We start from the raw sequence: 20,864 nt of genomic DNA on the forward strand, positions 1-20,864 counted from the left end.
CTCACTCTCTCCAGGGTGTCTCCCTGCCCAGCCCCAAAGCATACTGGGATAGGCTGTAGGAATTTAAGAAGGTAAAGAAAATGGACGGCTGACATATTTACTACAGGTGAATGTGTTGACACTCGTTTCAAGTTCCACGTTTTCATTTTTGTCCAAAACTTTCCAGAGAATGATTCATTTTCTTAATGGAATCTTTTTTCCCAAGACAAGCCACCATGTAGTGTGCCGGGGCTCTGTAAATATTGACCCTAGATCTACCTAGTTTGGATATTGAAGCCCAGATTTAGGCACATTGTTTTCATTGGTGTACTATCAGACCCATTACTGTTACTTTCACGGAGGGTAATAACACACTTGGGGTATTACTACACACCACATCCCCTCAGGGTGAAATATACGTATGTGTGGTTTACCATACAGCCGATGTCGAAACCAGAGATTTGGCTGTGATTGTGAGTAGAACTTTGTCTTATTATGCTGTAGACATAAGCTGCTAGGTTTTACAGTAAGAGTAGCGGTGTGGAAATGTTAGCGTGACACTGTCCCAAGCCCCCACATTGTCCCTTCTGAGGTGGCTGATATATTACTGCAAGACTTTCTGTCGGACGTAGCCCTGCAGTTCAGGCACATGTAACAAGAGGTTAAAAGAATAAATAAATAAAGGGAGTCTCTGAGGTAGACAGGAATGAGGTTCGAGTTAAGGTACGATCAAAGGCTGCAAAGATATTGTTACTCAATGAAAAGTGTGCAGCGGCGGACATGTGCATTGTTTGTTGTATTGGCAGTGTACTTATCCACCAAATGCATCTGACGAGTTATTGTGTCATCTCGTTCTGTCATTACATGGCCACATGGTCGCAGCTGTCGCTGGTTTGATTCCAGCCAGCGACCTTTGTTGTGAGTCACACCTCTCTGTATCTCTTTCTCTGTGTCTCTCTTCTCTCTCTCTCTGTCTCACTCCTCTCTCTCTCTGTCTCTCTCTCTCTCCTCTCACTCTCTTCTCTCTCGCCCTCTTTTGTCTGTATCTCTCTCTCTTCTCTCTCTCTCTCCTCTCACTCCTCTGTCCACTTTCCATCCTGAATAAAATTACACTGTCTAAACCTTGCAGACTGTGATTGATGATAAATGACTCAATATGATATCACAGTATCACAGTGATAAGTACTGTGCTATTATAATGTATTTATCAATATAGGTCATTGTGTATAGATTTTATTATATTGACAAGTATTGTGAGATGCATCATATTATAGTATTGTAATGTTCTATGTATCATCATATTATATTGCATTGTATCATGTTAGTGTAATAATATTATTGTGTACTGTACTAGAGACTATCGAGCCCCTGTGTCCTGTCTGTGTTGTCATCCACAAGCTAGTCTCTCTATTGTCTAATCAGGGATGGTACTCTTTCTCATCTCTTTACCATACTACCTAGGTTTTGTGTGTTTCTCGTTCGTGATTTTAAATTGTTCAGTGTTATTTTCTTTTCATTTTTTTATATTTATTTCTTGTACTGTGTATTTTTTGTTCAATGTGGACCACAGGAAGGGTCAGTGTTACCTAGCAATATGGCTATTTGGGATCCTAATAAACTAAACAAAACAAAACAAAACAAAACAAAACAGTTGCATGGTGAAAATCCTGATGCAAGAGATTTGTAATTTCTTCCTGTCACTCTTTCTCCTCTCTTTTTCATACCATTATAGTATACCTGCTGTGTTAGTACAGCTGGTGCATTAGTGGTCTTGGACTTGATCGCTCTGAAAGTATAATTCCTTTCAAATTTACAATTGAGTTATCAACAAACTAAGCATAAGCAGCTTTCACTAGGTCTTAAGTTGCTGTAGTTTCATTATTTGTAAAAAAAAAAACAAAATAAAAAAACCAACGGTGGACTGTTGTGGGGGAAAGAAACCCCTCCACTATCTTTGCTCCCCTGTAAAGAAAAAGAGTCACAGCTGTGTCAAGTTGTCCAAGATCTGTGTTGCTCCATCTAAGTCGCAGAGAGAAGTCTGCGCTGGATCACTGTGACAGCCTCTTGTTGCTGTAGGTTTTTACGATGGCTTGGGAGCCTCTTCTTCTTTAGATCTTGGGTGGTCTGCTTGGAGTCCCAATTCCATTAGGCCAACATTTATTAAATCCCCCGATTTCCTAGTTGTGAGCGAGAATGGCTCGTTGCTTTAAAGACTCTTTCAAAACTCTGCGTGGCATTACTTGCTCTGCACTGATATCATCACTCAGCTGGACAGTCAGAGACACCATGATTGAGAAGTGTTGGAAATCTCTTGCATCAGGATTGTCACCATGCGGCTTAACTTTACTCTGAGTGTTGAGTGAAGTTGTATTGAGTCATTTATCATTCATCAATCACAGTCTGCAAGTTTTAGACAGTTTGTAATTTTATTCAGGGTGGGACGGAGGGAGGGAAGGAGGGGGTGAGAGAGAGAGAGAGGCCAAGGAGAAGTGGTGAGATGGAGAGACATTCATGCTGGCTACCTTACTGTAGCTGAGGGCAGGTAGAGATGAGGAACAAAGGTCCACTCATCCCAACATGTTCGGCTTCACCGGTGGAAGGAAAACAGCTGTGTGGCCTGCCAGGACAGCGTCGGCACTGGACCAAAAATGACAACTATTTTATGACAGCGTTTGAAGATGGGGGCTTTATTACAGTGGGTCGATGACCCCGACGCAGTCCAGTCAAGATTTAGCACCTCACCACCTTCTGGTTTCCCGGGGCATTGTGACTAACCTGTCTCAACCTTCTTGAGGGTCTGTGTCTTTCTGGGAGAGAGGGTCTGGGCATGTGTCTCCAAGAGCAACGGGAAAACATATTGTGCAGTTTTTGGGAAATATGGGCAACACGACAATTTTGAAAGTCTTTCGGGTGTTTTGTGACAGAGTCAGCTGTCTTTCACCACTTAACATGCTTCAAGGTTGGTCCTCTGAATATGAGTTTTTCTTTCTACCTTTGATTTTTTTTAAAAATTTTGAGATACTTTATTGATCCTCATAAGGAAATTATGCTCTGCATTTAGTTGTGTAGCTAAGAGCAGTGGGTAGCCGCCATGCAGCACCCGGGGACCAAGTCCAGTTCGTCTTGCCATGCCTCGGTCAGAGGCAAAGACAGGAGTACTAACCCTAACATGCATGTCTTTTTGATGGTGGGGGAAACCGGAGCACCCAGAAAAAACCCACTGCAGACATGGGGAGGACATGCAAACTCCACACAGAGGACAACCTGGGATGACCCCCAAGGTTGGACAACCCCAGGGTTCGAACCTAGGACCTTCGTGCTGTGAGGCAATAGCGCTAACCACTGCGCCACTGTGCCACCCAAGATTTAGCAATTGCAATTTAGCGATTGCAAAATTTAGCCCTATTCTGTGCCCTGCAAATCTTCAGATTACAATGGAATTTCCAAAAAGTGAATTTTCAACAAAACACAAATATGTCAGGAAAAATGTCCCTTTCCCTAGCCCACATCAATGACTCTGCTGTGCTTAATGCCTCTGTACCCTATCTACATTGAAAACCAAATATTGTTGGCTTACCCAACTTAAAAACTTGCTCATCAGTGTAGAAGGCTGCAGAAAAGAATGAAGGAAAAATTAGACTGTCTGCACTAAATTCATCTCATCTCTCAACCTGATGGGAAGCACTATATCATCCGGCGTGGCGACCACATGCACATGCTAACCACAGCGGCATGGTGGCCCAGTGGTTAGCACTGTTGCCTCACAGCAAGAAGGTCCTGGGTTCGAACCCAAGGGTCATCCAATCTTGGGGTCATCCCAGGTTGTCCTCTGTGTGGAGTTTGCATGTCCTCCCCGTGTCTGCAGTGGGTTGTCTCCGAGTGCACCGATTTCCCCCACCATCAAAAAAGACATGCATATTAGGGTTAATACTCCTTTCTGTGCCCCTGGCTGAGGCATGGCAAGACGATCTGGGGTTGGTCTTCGGGTGCTGCACGGTGGCTGCCCACTGCTCCTAGCTACACAACTAGGATGGGTTAAATGCAGGGCATAATTTCCCTATGGGGATCATTAAAGTATATCAAAATCAAAAAAATCAGTGTCCATTCAAAAGATTGTGGTGTTGGGGTTTTGCCCCACTACTTTTGATGAACATATTACAACTGTTTATTTCATCATTTGATATGATGCAGACTTATAATTGCTCCCGTCTCACTCAGTATGCTGTCACAGTAGTCAATACAGTTCAATCAAAGGAGACACAACTTATTGATAGAATACATATGAGATTTTTATTTTTATAAATTTATTTCTGATTTTCTCCCAATTTAATGGCCAATCGATCCCTATTTTAGTTCAAACACCCACCCTCGTACTGCATGCGTTCGCCAACTGCATCTCTCCAGCTGGCAGTCTCGAAGGAGACACTGCGCCACTTCCGTGACAAGGCGAATTCAGGCCGAACCACTGCTTTTTCCGACACACCCAGAGATGCATTCATGTGATGAACACAAGCTAACTCCACCCCCCTCCCGAAGACAGCGTTGCCAATTGCTGCTTCATTGAGTTCGGCCATAGTCGGATCTGACGAAACCGGTACGCGAACCCCGGTCCCCAGTGGGCAACTGCATCGACACAAAGCCGAAGCTTAGACCGCTACACCCCCGCGGACCCCTTACATATGAGATTTTTAAGATTTAAGTTTCCTTTATTAATCCCCTTGGGGAAATTCAGTTAATGCAAATTAACCCATCCTAGCTGTGATCTGTGTAGCTAGGAGCAGTGGGCTGCCACCTTCATGCTACACCTGGGGACCAACTCCAGTTCTTTTCCTAGTGCCTTGGTCAGGGGCACAGACAGGAGTATAAACCCTAACATGCATGCTTCTTTTTGATGGTGGGGGAAACCGGAGCACCCGGAGAAAACCCACCACAGATACGGGGAGAACATGCAAACTCCACAAACCTGGGATGACCCCCAAGGTTGGACAACCCCGGGGTTCGAACCCAGGACCTTCTTGCTGTGAGGCAACAGCACTAACCATTGAGCCACTGTGCCGCCCGTTTATTAAGAGAATCAAACTGTTGAAAATCCAAACATTTGCGTTGACCACATTGTAAAAAGATAAATTTTTAGGGGCTATTTCACTGAAATGACAGTGAGGAGGAATTGCCACGTTGGCTGCTTTAAATGGACAGACAAGCAGACACCATATTTTGATTGAAGACATGGCATGGTGGAATGAACAGGTGTTAGCTAGTGACTGGAGGGAAACGCAAGCTTCTCGATTAAACTCGCACTAAAAACATCATTGTGCAATTGTGTTTTGCTCTGTGAGACTTTATGAGAGCATCAGCGTATTGCCCAAAGTGTAAAATATAAAAGTATATTCTTTTCTTAGTAAAAAACCACAAAGCGTCTTATCTTATTTCACCTGGCTTCCTCTCTCCATCTTTTTCGCCCTCCTTAAGGTGCTCCTGGGTTCAGTGGAGCTACACCCGGCTCCAGATGCACTGGGGCTGAACCAGGAGTTTATTTGCCAATCCCTGAGACGAAACACTGATCTGGAATCAGAAAACATGCAACTACATGAGGAGAACCATAGACTGAAGCAGGAGCACCAGCGGATTATCAGAGAGTAAGGATATAGGGGGGGGGAGTATGCTCGTTTTTTGCATGGTGAATCAAAATGAAATGTTTGTGTCGGTCACATTTGTGTTGTATATGTCTATCTAAGAATGAGAACAATAGATCCTTACAGTTTGTAGGATTTTCGTTTTTGAACACGTAAGGCCCATATTGTGTTTGCATATGAGGTCTGTTCCCCTTTTTTTCCCCCCAAGCTGCTGGTTCTTGTGCACAGTAATCACGCAGGATGACCTCATCATTGGTCACACACTTCAGAGTTTTCAGGGTTCCACCCTGTGTTGCAAACTGCTTGGGATTTCTGGGAACTAATTCTAAATGGCTCCCTTGTATTCCTTTTCCTTACGCCTGGTAGTTGACTTCCTTTCAAATAGCACTTCATCTCATTATTTATCTTCTGGTTCATTCCTTGCTTGTTGGCTAAAGAATGGACCGTTGCCACGGATGGTGGAGGAAGGGTGGCTTATGGCTAGACAGGGTGGGGTTATCAGCATCATTCTTTGGAGTCAAATGACTCTCTAAAGACAAACAAATATCTCCAGTTGTGAAATTGTGTGTACATGTGTTTGTGTGTGTTCGTGTGCACGTTTGTTCACGCCTGCATTTGGTAAATGGTAGTGTGTGTGTTTCTGCACATGACTGAGTGCGAGGGCATTTGTTTTTGAGTTTACAGTGTGTGTGTGTGTGTGTGTGTGTGTGCTTTTTGTGTGTGGGGTATGCGTGGCTGTGCGTGTGTGCGTGCACAGTTCTCACATTTGTGCACACAAACGTCCATTGGTGCATGTGCGCACATGCATGTCTTTATTTTTGTCTCACCAGATTGGAGCAGCATGTCCGAGATAAGGAGTTGATGGAGAGGCAACTCTATTCACGTTTTGTCATGGTGATAAACGAGAAGAAGGCCAAGATCAGAAGCCTGCAGGATACTGTCCGTCAGCTTCAACAAACAAAAGAGCAGGAGAGAGATGAGAAGGAGGGCAGGGAAAGGTAAGTGGAGAGGTTTTCGGTCAACGGTCACGGTTTCAGTGAGGCTGCCTCTATGATGCTGTGTTACATGACTGACTTTCTCATGTCGGAGGCTGTGAAAGTTGTGTTATCAGTTCGTTTCATATCTGATTTCTTTTTCCTTTTTGTTTTCAAAATGTCTCTTTTTTTCCATTAGTCTTCATTCATTTTTGATTTTGATATACTTTATTAACCCCTGTGGGGAAGTTGTGCTCTGAATTTAACCCATCCTAGCTATTTGGCTAGGAGCAGTGGGCAGCCACCGTGCAGCACCCGGGGACCAACTCCAGTTCGTTTTGCCATGCCTCGGTCAGGGGCACAGACAGGAGTATTAACCCTAACGTCCATGTCTTTTTTGATGGTGGGGGAAACCGGAGCACCTGGAGAAAACCCACACATGCCGTCCCGGCTGCTGCTCCACCCTCTCTGCCGATCCAGGGAGGGCTGCAGACTACTACATGCCTCCTCCAACACATGTGGAGTTGCCAGCCGCTTCTTTTTTACCTGACAGTGAGGAGTTTCACCAGGGGATGTAGCACGTGGGAGGATCACACTATTCCCCCAAGTTCCTCATCCCCCCTGAACAGGCGCCCCGACCAACCAGAGGAGGTGCTAATTCAGCAACCAGGACACATACCCACATCCGGCTTCCCAACTGCAGACACAGCCAATTGTGTCTGTAGACGCCTGACCAAGCTGGATGTAACATAGGGATTCGAACCGGCGATGCCCATGCTGGTAGGCAACGGAATAGAGCGCTACATTACCCGGACGCCATGCATGTCTTTTTTTTTTTTTTTTTTTGATGGTGGGGTTATCACCATCCTCACCATCCTCGCTTAGTGAGATTGTGAAACAGGATAAAAAGTCACACTTTGTTTTCATATGGAATTATGATCCGGAACAAGGATTATGCTGAGTCCAGTGTAATGCTGGCTAGTAGTTTTTGCTGTGTAACAACAGCATCAAGGGCCTTTCACCATAAAGAATTCATGTTCAGGGGTCTAATATCAACTGCACATCGGCGTCTTCTAACCTTATACAACCCTAGATTTTGCAATTGTTCCTGGGCATGCCTTACTTTGGAAGCATTTTTCGTAATTGCTTCTTCATTTTATTCAACTTTTTCCCCCCTTCTGCACACAATTTCCTCCTCAACAGGCTATTGGCCGATATTAAAACATCTGTTTCATCATAATTTCTCAATTAAAATAAAATATATTAATTCTGGAATCACTTGGATTTCAGTCCATTTTGCTTTGTTAGTTTCAAAGTGCTCCGTGTTGTTCCCTATGAGCCAACACAGAGTTGTGTGTGTGTGTGTGTGTGTGTGTGTGTGTGTGTGTGTGTGTGTGTGTGTTTGTGTCAGCCACACCCCTGGCATAGTACAGACAGTGGCTAATTTCTTTCTTTTACAAGCCTGTTTTATGTCTCCCGTCATCGCAGTCCACATGTGTGTATGAGTGGAAGATTTTACTCACAGCCATCGTTCAGTGGCATGTGTCTGGCTGTGTCCCTGGCCCTTGTGGTCAATAACATAAAATGCTGAAAGATGATTACCGAGAGGTTTTGCCAACATTTTCAACCTAGGTATTCTCTTTACTATGTGCGCTATTAGCTTGATTTCATCTCTCTTTCTCCTCCTCTCCTGCGATTTGCTTCATTAGTAATGACACCACAAAAGATGAAGATGGCGCTCACAACAGAAAGGAACAAGAGGCAATTGAGAGCATCACCCCTTCTCAGGCCCCGACTATCCTCAAAACAGGTGTGTGTGTGTGTTTGTGCATGTGTGTGTGTGTGTGCGCCTGTGTGCCCGTGCACCAACGTGTGTATACCAGAACTCCAGTCATTAAATGTGAAACATAAGTTGGACATACATATCAGAAGAAAAAATAAAAAAATCAAGCACCATTCTAAATGAAATATTATTGTTGGCTGAAAGGCCTCTTGCTTCCAAATTAAGTTGTATCAGAAAGCGTACAACTTATGTTACCAGTAATACAAAAGAAAATGCCAATGAATCAAAGTTCAAGTCGGAAGAACAATATTCAGGACAAATATCAAACATGGACTTTTGTTTTCCTACTGCCGCTCGACTAAAGAAGAGCCTGGGGTTCTGGGGGGTTGTTTGACGGGGTCGGGGGGTTGGGTATAGGGTTGGGGATTGGTTGGGTGTTTGAGGGAGTTGGGTGTAGGGTTGGGTGTAGGGCTGGGGGGGTTGAGGGAGTTGGGTGTAGAGTTGGGGGGGTTGCAGGGGGTGGGGGTGTTGGGGGGGGCGGTCATGAGTGTGTAAGTGAGTCAGTGAGTATGTAAGAGAATGTGATGAGTCCTGACTGATAATGATTATTTCACTATGTGGGCTTGAAGTGCTTTTTTATTTAAACCTGCAACATTTATCATGCATTTTTCCCTTCGTTTCTCAGTATCGAATAACAAACAAGGGCTTTCCTCCAAACATAAGGCCCAGTCTAACCCAGTGCATCACACAGCACACAATATGACTTGGCACTTCTACTTAATACAGAGAGGGAGGAATATGAGAGGATATGATTAGGATGTCTACTTCTACGTCAACGGAACAATGACTAGTTATGCGTCAAAGAGTCATCTGCTTATATTCATGAAACTTACTGGCATGTTCGCAGGTTATTAAATACGTAACTCATCATTTACACATTGATTTGAAACAGCTTTCACCAGGGTCACTGCTGACACCATGGTTCGATCTCTCCTTAGTGGTAACCACTGCCGTACTACTATGTTAATGACTACTACTACTACTTTCGGCTGCTCCCGTTAAGGGTCGCCACAGCGGATCATCTGTTTCCATTTCTTCCTGTCTTCTGCATCTTCCTCTGTCACACCAGCCACCTGCATGTCTTGCCTCACCACATCCATAAACCTCCTCTTTGGCCTTCCTCTTCTCCTCTTCCCTGGCAGCTCCATATTCAGCATCCTTCTCCCAATATACTCAGCATCTCTCCTCCACACATGTCCAAGCCATCTCAATCTTGCCTCTCTTGCTTTGTCTCCAAACCGTCCAACCTGAGCGGTCCCTCTAATATAATCGTTCCTAATCCTGTCCTTCTTCGTTACTCCCAGTGAAAATCTTAGCATCTTCAACTCTGCCACCTCCAGCTCCGCCTCCTGTCTTTTCATCAGTGCCACTGTCTCCAAACCCTTTAACATAGCTGGTCTCACAACCATCTTGTAAACTTTCCCTTTAACTCTTGCTGGTACCCTTCTGTCGCAAATCACTCCTGACACACTTCTCCACCCACTCCACCCTGCCTGCACTCTCTTTTTCACCTCTCTACTGCACTCCCCGTTACTTTGGACGGTTGACCCCAAGTATTTAAACTCAAATGCCTTTGTCACCTCCACTCCTTGCATCCTGACCATTCCACTGTCCTCTCTCTCATTCACGCATAGGTATTCCGTCTTGCTCCTACTGACTTTCATTCCTCTTCTCTCCAGTGCATACCTCCTCCTCTCCAGGCTCTCCTCAACCTGCACCCTACTCTCGCTACAGATCACAATGTCATCTGCGAACATCATCGTCCATGGAGACTCCTGCCTGATCTTGTCTGTCAACCTGTCCATCACCAAGAAAGGGCTCAGAGCCGATCCTTGATGTAATCCGACCTCCACCTTGAACCCATCTGTCATTCCAACCGCACACCTCACCATTGTCACACTTCCCTCATACGTATCCTGCACCACTCCTACATACTTCTCTGCAACTCCTGACTTCCTCATACAATACCACACCTCCTCTCTCGGCACTCTGTCATAAGCTTTCTCTAAATCTACAAAGACACAATGCAACTCTTTCTGGCCTTCTCTATACTTCTCAATCAACATTCTCAAAGCAAACATCGCATCTGTGGTGCTCTTTCGTGGCATGAAACCATACTGCTGCTCGCTGATCATCACCTCTCCTCTTAACCTAGCTTCTATTACTCTTTCCCAAATCTTCATGCTGTGGCTGATCAACTTTATACCTCTGTAGTTGTTACAGTTCTGCACATCGCCCTTGTTCTTGAAAATCGGTACCAGTATGCTTCTCACCACTCCTCAGGCATCCTCTCACTTTCCAGGATTGTGTTAAACAATCTAGTTAAAAACTCCACTGCCATCTTTCCTAAACATCTCCATGCCTCCACAGGTATGTCATCAGGACCAACTGCCTTTCCACTCTTCATCCTCTTCATAGCTGCCCTCACTTCCTCCTTGTTAATCCACTGAACTTCCTGATTCACTATCCCTATATCATCCAACCTTCTCTCTCTCTCATTTTCTTCATTCATCGGCCCCTCAAAGTATTCCTTCCACCTTCTTAGCACACTCTCCTCGCTTGTCAGCACATTTCCATCTCTATCCTTGATCGCCCTAACTTGCTGCACATCCTTTGCAGCTTGGTCTCTCTGTCTAGCCAATCGGTACAAGTCCTTTTCTCCTTCCTTAGTGTCTAACCTGTCATACAACTCACCATACGCCTTTTCCTTTGCCTTTGCCACCACTCTCTTTGCTTTACGCTGCATCTCCTTGTACTCCTGTCTACTTTCTTCATCTCTCTTACTATCCCACTTCTTCTTTGCCAACCTTTTCCTCTGTATAATTTGCTGTACTTCCTCATTCCACCACCAAGTCTCCTTGTCTTCCTTCCTCTGTCCTGATGACACACCAAGTACCTTCCTAGCTGTCTCCCTCACTATTTCTGCAGTGGTTGTCCAGCCATCTGGCAACTCTTCACTACCACCCAGTGCCTGTCTTAACTCCTGCCTGAACTCCACACAACAGTCTTCCTTCTTCAACTTCCACCATTTGATCTTCGGCTGTGTCTTCACTCGCTTCCTCTTCTTGGTCTCCAAAGTCCTCCTACAGACCACCATCCTATGCTGCCTAGCTATGTTCTCCCCTATCACCACCTTGCAGTCTCCAATCCCTTTTAGATGGTGCCTTCTACATAAGATATAGTCCACCTGTGTGCACTTTCCTCCACTCTTGTACGTCACCCTGTGTTCCTCCCTCTTCTTGAAATATGTATTCACCACAGCCATTTCCATCCTTTTCGCAAAATCGACCACCATCTGTCCTTCCACATTTCTTTTCTTGACTCCATACCTTCCCATCACCTCCTCATCACTTCTGTTCCCTTCACCAACATGTCCATTGAAGTCCGCTCCAATCACCACTCTCTCCTCCTTGGGTACCCTCTCCACCATGTCATCCAACTCACTCCAGAATTCTTCTTTTTCATCCATCTCACACCCAACTTGCGGGGCATATGCGCTGATAACATTCAGCAATAAACCTTCAATTTCCAGCTTCATACTCATCACTCTGTCTGACACGCTCTTCACCTCCAACACGCTATTGACATACTCTTCCTTCAAAATTACCCCTACCCCATTTCTCCTCCCATTCACACCATGGTAAAAGAGTTTGAACCCACCTCCGATACTCCTGGCCTTACTCCCCTTCCACCTGGTCTCTTGCACACACAGTATGCCTACCTTTCTTCTTTCCATCATGTCAGCCAGCTCTCTCCCTTTACCAGTCATAGTGCCAACATTCAAAGTTCCAACTCTCACCTCCACATGCCTACCCTTCCTCCTCTCTAGCTGCCTCTGGACATGCTTTCCCCCTCTCCTTCTCCTTTGCCCAACAGTAGCATAGTTTCCACCGACACCCTGCTGGTTAACAGTACCGGTGGCGCTCGTTGGTAACCCGGGCCTGAACCGATCCGGTATGTAAGTCTTATTTATGATCCGCATATTTGATTTGGCAAAGATTTTACGCCGGATGCCCTTCCTGACGCAACCCTCCCCATTTGTCCGGGCTTGGGACCGGCGCTAAGGATGCACTGGCTTGTGCATCCTCAGTGGCTGGGTTACTATGTTAATGACTATACTCAGATTATAGCAGCATTATTCCCGCCCCCCCCCCTTTTTCTCCCAGTTGTACTTGGCCAATTACCCCACTCTTCCAAGCTATCCCGGTTGCTGCTCCACCCCCTCTGCTGATCTGGGGAGGGCTGCAGACTACCACATGCCTCCTCCGATACATGTGGAGTCGCCAGCTGCTTCTTTTCACCTGACAGTGAGGAGTTTCACCAGGGGGATGTAGCTCATGGAAGGATCGCCTTATTCCCCCCAGTTCCCCCTGCGCCCTGAACAGGCGCCCTGACCGACCAGAAGAGGCGCTTAGTGCAGCGACCAGGACAAATACCCACGTCTGGCTTCTCACCCACAGATTGACTGTGTCTGTAGGGACGCCCAACCAAGCTGGAGGTAACGCGGGGATTCAAACCGGCGATCTCGGTGTTAGTAAGCAATGGAATAGACCACCACACCACCTGGATGCCCCCTGCCATACTATTTTAATGAATATATTCAGATTATTGCAGCATAGAGGATTTTACCACCAATATGAATAAGGGCCTATGTCCATAATGGGTTGCTAAGAAAGCTAAACACGAGCATGCATGCAGCTAAAAATGGGAAAGTGGTTTTAACCAAAAATTGTAAACGCTTCACAGCTGATGATGTGTAAGGAGACTGAAGGTTACTTTAAAGTTCGATGAGACGCTAACAGAAGTCCAGCCTCCTACCCGTCGTCCAACAGCAGACTTTATCACACGGGTTTTGGATGGAGCCGTCCCTCTTCCTGTAGGCTAACTCACTTGTGTTTAGCTTTGGCGTTTATAAATCTAGTGACAGAATATGCACGTCTGGTATTCCATTCCATTACTTTTTTTTTAACTACTTTTATTAATCCCCCATGGGGCAATTCTTTCTCTGCATTTAACCCATCCTACCTCTGTAGCTAGGAGCAGTGGGCAGCCGCCGTGCAGCGTCCAGGGACCAACTCCAGTTCGTCTTACCATTGCCTCGGTCAGGGGCACAGACAGGAGTATTAACCCTAACATGCATGTCTTTTTGATGGTGGGGAAAACCAGAGCACCTGGCGAAAGCCCACTGCAGACACAGGGAGAACATGCAAACTCCACACAGAAAGGACCTGGGACGACCCCCAAGGTTGGACAACCCTGGGGTTCGAATCCAGGACCTTCTTGCTGCGAGGTGACAGCAATAACCACTGGGTCACCGTGCCACCCTTTGCCCCATAATGCATCAGTAATCAGGGACTACTAAACATGGCGAATATTTGCCTATTCCAGCTATTCGTGGAAATGTTATGGACTCCCTGGTGATGCAGAATCCATGAGAGACTCTCAGAACTTGTGATATCACTCAGGCTGATTTAACTGTACAGTAAACTTGACAGAGTGTAATGGATTTGGAGGCAAGGGGTTTGAACCCAAACTGTGAGAGACACACAAATGCAGAATATACCCGAGGGTAGCTGGTTTCTGGGAAACACTCGTCGGTGAGTCATAAACCCACCCAGTGGAGCCCACTCTGATTGTTTCAGCACGGCAGCCCTGAGGTGGTCTTCCCTTTCCTGCATCATGGAGCGCTGGTGTGATGTCACACTTGCTGAATCATCCCCCCTTCTACTACACTACTGCAATCAACCGGGGTGTCCACACGATCCCCTTTCTCAATAGCTCTTTTTGTTTGAAGCCAAACTCAAGTCCCCCAAACTCGAGCTCCCCTAAAAGGATAATTTAGTTGCAAAACACACAAGGGTGTTGTAGTAGCACCAGGGGGTTTTGATAAAGGTTTTCTGTGTATCTCTCCCCCCAGCGTGTCTGTTATTTTCTGTTATTTACCCATTTTTTTCAGCACTTTCAGTTCATAGATACTCACACACGCACACACATCCACACACACCCACTCCTCTCCTGTTCCTTGTGCTCTTTCCTACCCTGGCTTTGGTGAAGACGTATAAGAAATGTAGATTGTGCTCGTCTTGGCCCGAGTGCGTGATTTTCTGTCAAAACAGGCTTTTTAATAGCGTACTTGCGTTTTCAGCACATGTAAGTGAAAATATCATCGAGCGCAATTTTCTCACATCTTTACTTTTAAATGTGGGTGACACATGTTCTTGCCAAGGTTAAGATATGTCAGAACAAATTTCCCACATTTTTTTTTGAATTTTCCCCGTATTTTCTTCTTGCTTGCTGCTCTTTAAAACTGATGGGTGTGTTCTCAGTATCATGGTGTGTGTGTGTGTGTGTGTGTGTGTGTGTGTGTGTGTGTATGTGTGTTGTCGTGCATCTTAGCAGTGTTAACACTTATCCTGCCAGCAAATCCAGTCTCTGGGCGTTTCACTGTTGGCTGTGAGCGCTGTGGTGGAAACAGGCCATATATCCTTGCTGATGGCTGTTACAGTATGTGGTTGTATATTGCATTGTTATTCCCATTTGTTTACAGTGTGTGCTCCTGGTCGAGTAACCATAGCAACCTATTAATTTACTGCCATCTCACTAATGGATTTGTGACGCTCAAGTCTTAAGCCTTGAGAAAGTTCATCTGCCTGTGTATTTGTCTGTGTGTCAGTAGTATTACTCATGCACATTGCTGTGTGGTAGTTTGGTATTTACAGTTGACTTTCAGACGGTTTAGGTTATGTGTAATATATATTTTCCCTCCAGTGTGACCCATGCAACAAACCCCAACTTCTGGCATTTGTAAATATATGTAACTATTATTTGACCCAGATTGGAAGAAATTTACGTGTGTGTGTGTGTGTGTGTGTGTGTGTGTTGCTTCCAAGCAAGTGCGGATTTTTCTTTTTATTTACATAGGAGAACGTACTGTAATGATTTGGGCTACATACCTTGCTGTTGACATACTTGACCCCAGTTGACCCTTGTGCCTCTGGCTGTGTTTTTAGATTGCTGTGGCCTGATAAGAGAGAATAATGACAGAGCAAAAGAGGAGACAAAAGAAGAAGAGAATCTCTCACTCTATGACCTTTTCTCTCCTGGGTTAGCATCTGATAGCGACAATACAGGAAGCACATCTGTCATAGAGGGGTGACTTGAAGATAAAACACAAAGAGACGGATGATGACAAAGGTGTCGGCTATGCAGAAAGGCGAGCGGCAGTGTGACTAATCCATGAATGCCGGAGAGGTGTCATTGCCTAGAGCGAATAGAGGCTAAGTAGAAAAAAAATATGAAAAGTTTTCCTGTTTCTCGGTCAGATAAATTGTACGTTTGGATTTGGACCCAACAAGCCCACCAGCAGACTTTTGCAGTGTCAGGTGTACATCCATTTATTTGAGTACAGTTGATTATCTGGCATTCATTTTCTCCCCTTTAACTAATTCACTACCTTATCAGTTCAGATCAGGAGCTAGTGACTATTTCTGTTTGTATAACATAAGTGTTTAATCTTTAATTTTGGAACTGGAAGAAGCCTTTGACAATATTTAAGGCTTGTGTCTGTTTGTCTTTTTGTGACTGTCTCTCTTTGACCCTTTTAAGTTGATATGTGGAACTCAATCTTAGTGTGATTTGGTTTGTGAGGAATGTTAGATCTCTATTGAAGATAAACCTCACTGGCTATCAGGGGTAGGGATGGCCAAGGTGACGAGGGGTTATCTTAGGTAGCATGCCCTAAAACTGACTCTGATAAAGAATTTGCTAGCCAGCGAATTGGGGTCAGTGTTGAATTGTGGATAAGGGATTTGGATTTTGGTAATAAAGATTTGGAGTAAGACAAGACCTCAATTGGAGCGTAGTTACCAGTTTTCGATGGCCATTACCAGTTTGTTTTGTTTTGTTTTTTTCAATCTTTTTATTGATTTTTACAACAGTGTTGTTGACAAAGTGACATAGCTAAGATGTCTGAATGAACTGGTCTCTGATTTTACAAACAAGACATAAACATTAACAAAAATTCTAACCAACCCTCACTGCTGTCGACTCCTACCCAACATTCAGAATCAGAATCATGTTTATTGGCCATGTAGGTTTGCACATACATGAAATTTGACTCCGGTTCCATGGCTTTCTATGTACTTAACATAGAATAACAACACAACAACATGACAATCTTCAAATATATACACAAGGATTGACTATATACAGACAAAATAAGAGGTGATAAAATGCAGTTGAGCAGGGAATATATCAGAGGTGCTGAAATAGATGTTAGCAGGTTACTTACATATACATGCCTGAGGTAGATGGACATGACAGAGCGTACCAGTATACGGATACGTACAATGTACAGTACAGTATATAAAAAATGATTGGATTTATTGACAGTGTTAAGTGTTCATTTGAATGACAGCCCGTGGAAAGAAAGTCTTTTTATGTCTGGTTGTTTTGGGGTACAGTGCTCTATACGGCCTACCAGAGGGGAGAAGTTGAAACAGGTTGTGACCAGGGTGTGATGGATCTGCAGTGATGTTGCCTGCCTGATTCTTGACCCTGGAGGTGTATAAGTCCTGAATGGAGGGCAGATTGGCACCAATGTGATGGATGTGTAGAGGACAGACTGGATTATTGCAGTGTAGAACTGAATCAGCAGTTCCTGAGACAGGTTGACCTTCTTGAGCTGGCAGAGAAAGTACATCCTCTGCGCTGGGCCTTTTAGATGATTGTGTCTATGTTGGATGCCAGCTTAGGTCCTGGGAGATTGTGGAACCCAGAAATACGTATGTTTTCACCATAGACCCCGTGCTGTTGACTATGGTGAGGGGGGGCAGTGTTGGGGGGTTCCTCCTGAAGCCCACTGTCATTTCCACTGTTTTGAGCATGTTCAGCTCCAGGTTGTTATGGGCGCACCAGAGGGCCAGCTGATCCAACTCCCATCTACAGTGCTGCTTGAAAGTATGTGAACCCCTTGAGCAATGTAGATGTTTCTGTTGTTTTACCATGATTTTCTTATTTTATCATCACCAGTTTTTATGTATGAAATGTCAGATATATGTTTATCAGTTGCATGTACTTGTTTAGTGGGACTTGTTTAAGTAGCCCAAAAACTACATGAAACATGGAATTAGTGTATGTGCAAAAGTAAGTGAACCCCCAGCTGCATTGGTTAAGTCAAGCAGGTAACAGACTCGGGTGAAACACATTTGGGTGCTTGATTAATCATTTAAGCAGACCAATGAAACGAGACATCCTTGGGAAAGGGTTTGGCCTGCACTAATTAAAAGAGAGAGGAAACCAACCAAACCACTGTGGTCCCATACAAATCAACAATGCCGAGAGCAAAGGAGATATCCGAGGACATGAAGAAGAGGGTAGTGATAGCCCATCAGTCTGGGGAGGGATATAAGACCATCTCTAAAAGATTCCAGCTCCATCCATCCACTGTAAGACAAATAATTTACAAATGGACGGCCGTCAACATGACAGCAACTCTGCCTAGAAGTGGACGCCCATCAAAACTATCACCCAGAAGCACCAGAAAAATAATAAATCAGGTAAAGGCCAACCCACACATCACCTCTAGAGAGTTGCAGACCTCTCTGGTAGCATCTGGGACAAATGTGCATGCGTCTACAATCAGACGAAAATTGAATAGCCATGACATTCATGGGAGCGTTGCTAGAAGGAAGCCTCTGCTCTCAAAAAAGAAGAAAGCTGCCCGTTTCAACTTTGCCAGAGAGCACTTGGACAAACCAGAGGCCTTCTGGAAGTCCATTCTCTGGACAGACGAGTCCAAAATAGAATTATTTGGTCACAATCAAAACCAACATGTTTGGAGAAAAGCCAACACTGCATATGAAGAAAAGAAGCTCCTCCCAACAGTGAAGCATGGTGGTGGAAATGTGAAGGTCTGGGTCTGCTTTTCTGCTTCTGGACCTGGACGACTCCATACTATCCAAGGAACCATGAATTCTCCGGCATATCAACAAATTCTTGACCAGAATCTCCTGCCATCAGTCAGGGAGTTGAAGCTGGAACGAAAATGGATTATGCAACAAGACAATGACCCAAAGCAATCCAGCAAAACTACAAAGGAATGGCTTCAGAGAAAGAGGATTCGTACTCTGGATTGGCCCAGTCAAAGTCCGGATCTTAATCCAATTGAAATGTTGTGGCGAGACCTGAAGAAGTTGGTACATACCAGATGTCCCTCCAACCTCTCTCAACTGGCTGAGTTCTGCAAGGAGGAGTGGGCAAAAAGCCCCATAAGCAGATGCGAGAGACTGGTTAGTGGTTACAGAAGACGTTTGGTTGAAGTAATGGCTGCAAAAGGAGGAGCCACAAGCTACTAATACAAGGGTTCACATACTTTTGCACATGTTAAATTTTCAGTTTTTGTGAAATAAACCACCTTTGTTGAATTAAATAATGAAAATATATCACTTTTTGTGTGTGTGTCCATTATTTGGAAGGTGTGCTTTACAAATTGGGATTTGGATGTATGTGTAATAAGCTTATTTTAATGTTTTTTACAAAAACAGTGACCATGTCTGGAGGGTTCACAAACTTTCAAGCAGCACTGTATATGCAGACTCGTCACCAACCCGGATAAGGCCAATGATGGTCGTGTCATCTGCAAACTTAAGGAGTTTAATGGATGGGTCATCTAAGGTACAGTCATTTTTGTAGAGGAAGAAGAGTAGAGGAGAGAGCACACATCCCTGGAGGGCACCAGTGCTGATTGTCTGGGTGCTGGATGTGACTTCCCCCAAACTCACCAGCTGCCTCCTGTCTGTCAGAAATTTTTTAATCCACTGGCAGATAGGGGCTGGTACAGTGTGCCACATGAATTTGGAGTGGAGGATATCTGGGATGATGGTGTTGAATGCAGAGCTGAAGTCCACAAAGAGGACCTTTGCGTATGTCCCGAGGTGTTGGAAGATGTAGTGCAATCCCATGTTGACCGCATCCTTCATTGACCTGTTTGCTTGTTAGGCAAACTGCAGTGGATTAAGCAGGGGGCCTGTGATTTCCTTTGGGTGGGCCAACACCAGTCTCTCGAAGGATTTCATGACCACAGATGTTAGGGCAATGGGCCTGTAGTCATTTATTCCTGTAATATGGGGTTTCTTGGGGACCGGGATGATAGTGGAGCTCTTGAAGCAGGAGGGGACTTTACATAGCTCCAGTGATCTGTTGAAGATTAGTGTTAAAACTTGGAGCCAGCTGGTCAACACAGACTTTCAGACAGGAGGGTGAAATGTCATCCAGGCCCGGTGCCTTCCTGGTCTTCTGTCTCTGGAAGAGCTGGCGCACATCCTCAACACAGATCCTGAGTGTGGGCGGGGGTTCGGTGGGGAGGGGAGAATGGCTGGCAGGAAGTGCTGTTGGTTTTGTGTTGTGGCCAGAGAGGGTGAGGGGTGTGAAAGTTTGCTTTTCAAACCTGCAGTAAAACCCATTTAGATCGTCAGCCAGTTGATGGTTCCTTGCAGTGTGGGGGGATGGTAATGTCTTTCAAACCTCTCCAGACTGATGTTGGGTCGTTGGCAGAAAACCTGTTTTTCAACTTTTCAGAGTAGCACCTTTTTGCCACTCTGATCTCCTTTGTGAGTGTGTTTCTGGCTTGGTTGTACTGGATCCTATCTCCACCTGTGTAGGCTTCCTCTTTGGCCTGATGAAGCTGCCTGAAATTGCTATGAACCAAGGCGGGCTTATTGCTGTTAAAAGTACAGAAAGTTGTGGTGGGCACACACATGTCCTCACAAAAGCTAATGTAAGATGTTACAGTGTCAGTAAGTTCATCCTGGTCTGTAGATGCAGCCTCAAAAACACTCCAGTCAGTGCAGTCGAAGCAAGCCTGGAGCTCCAGTTTTGACTCATTGGTCCATTCCTTCACAGTTTTAACCACAGGCTTTGCAGGTTTTAGTTTCTGCCTTGTAGGTTGGGATAAGATTAATCATACAGTGATCAGAGAGGCCCAGGGTTGTACGGGGGAGAGAGAGATAGGCATCATTTAATATTTTGTAGCAATGATCCAGTGTGTTTTTGTCCCTGGTGGGACATTTAACATGCTGTCTGTATTTTGGCAGTTCATGGTGACGTTTGCTCCGTTAAAATCCCCAAGGTTAATGAGTAGGGAGTCTGGATAGTTGCGCTTCATGTTTGTAATTTGATCAGCCAGGTGTTTTAACGCCTCTTTAACACAGGCCTGGGGTGGGATATAGACACCGACCAGAATAAATGATGAAAATTCCCACAGTGAATAGAATGGTTTACAGTCAATGAAAAAGGTCTCTAAGTGAGGTCTGCATGATTTCTTCAACACTGTGATATCCGTACACCAACCTTTGTTATGTAGAAGTATATGCCACAACCCTGTTTTTTCCCCAATAGCTCCGTTTTGCGGTCCACCTGGAGGAGTTGGAACTGTGG

At 45.0% G+C, this 20,864-nt stretch overlaps 1 protein-coding gene across 2 annotated transcripts in view; it reads left to right on the forward strand.

Moving 5' to 3' along the window:
- Positions 1–20,864, forward strand: part of xrcc4 (X-ray repair complementing defective repair in Chinese hamster cells 4) — a 61,854-nt gene that overhangs the window by 26,616 nt on the left and 14,374 nt on the right. Inside the window, exons 4-6 of one of the 2 annotated variants that reach the window (XM_056273093.1) lie at positions 5,449–5,615; positions 6,443–6,610; positions 8,296–8,396. In XM_056273093.1, coding sequence (XP_056129068.1) covers positions 5,449–5,615; positions 6,443–6,610; positions 8,296–8,396 — 436 coding nt within the window. The remainder of the gene's footprint in view (positions 1–5,448; positions 5,616–6,442; positions 6,611–8,295; positions 8,397–20,864) is intronic. The other variant, XM_056273911.1, reaches the window with a different exon arrangement.

The sequence above is a fragment of the Lampris incognitus genome, chromosome 1, assembly GCF_029633865.1.
Source record: "Lampris incognitus isolate fLamInc1 chromosome 1, fLamInc1.hap2, whole genome shotgun sequence".
In the NCBI taxonomy this organism is placed as follows: Eukaryota; Metazoa; Chordata; class Actinopteri; order Lampriformes; family Lampridae; genus Lampris; species Lampris incognitus.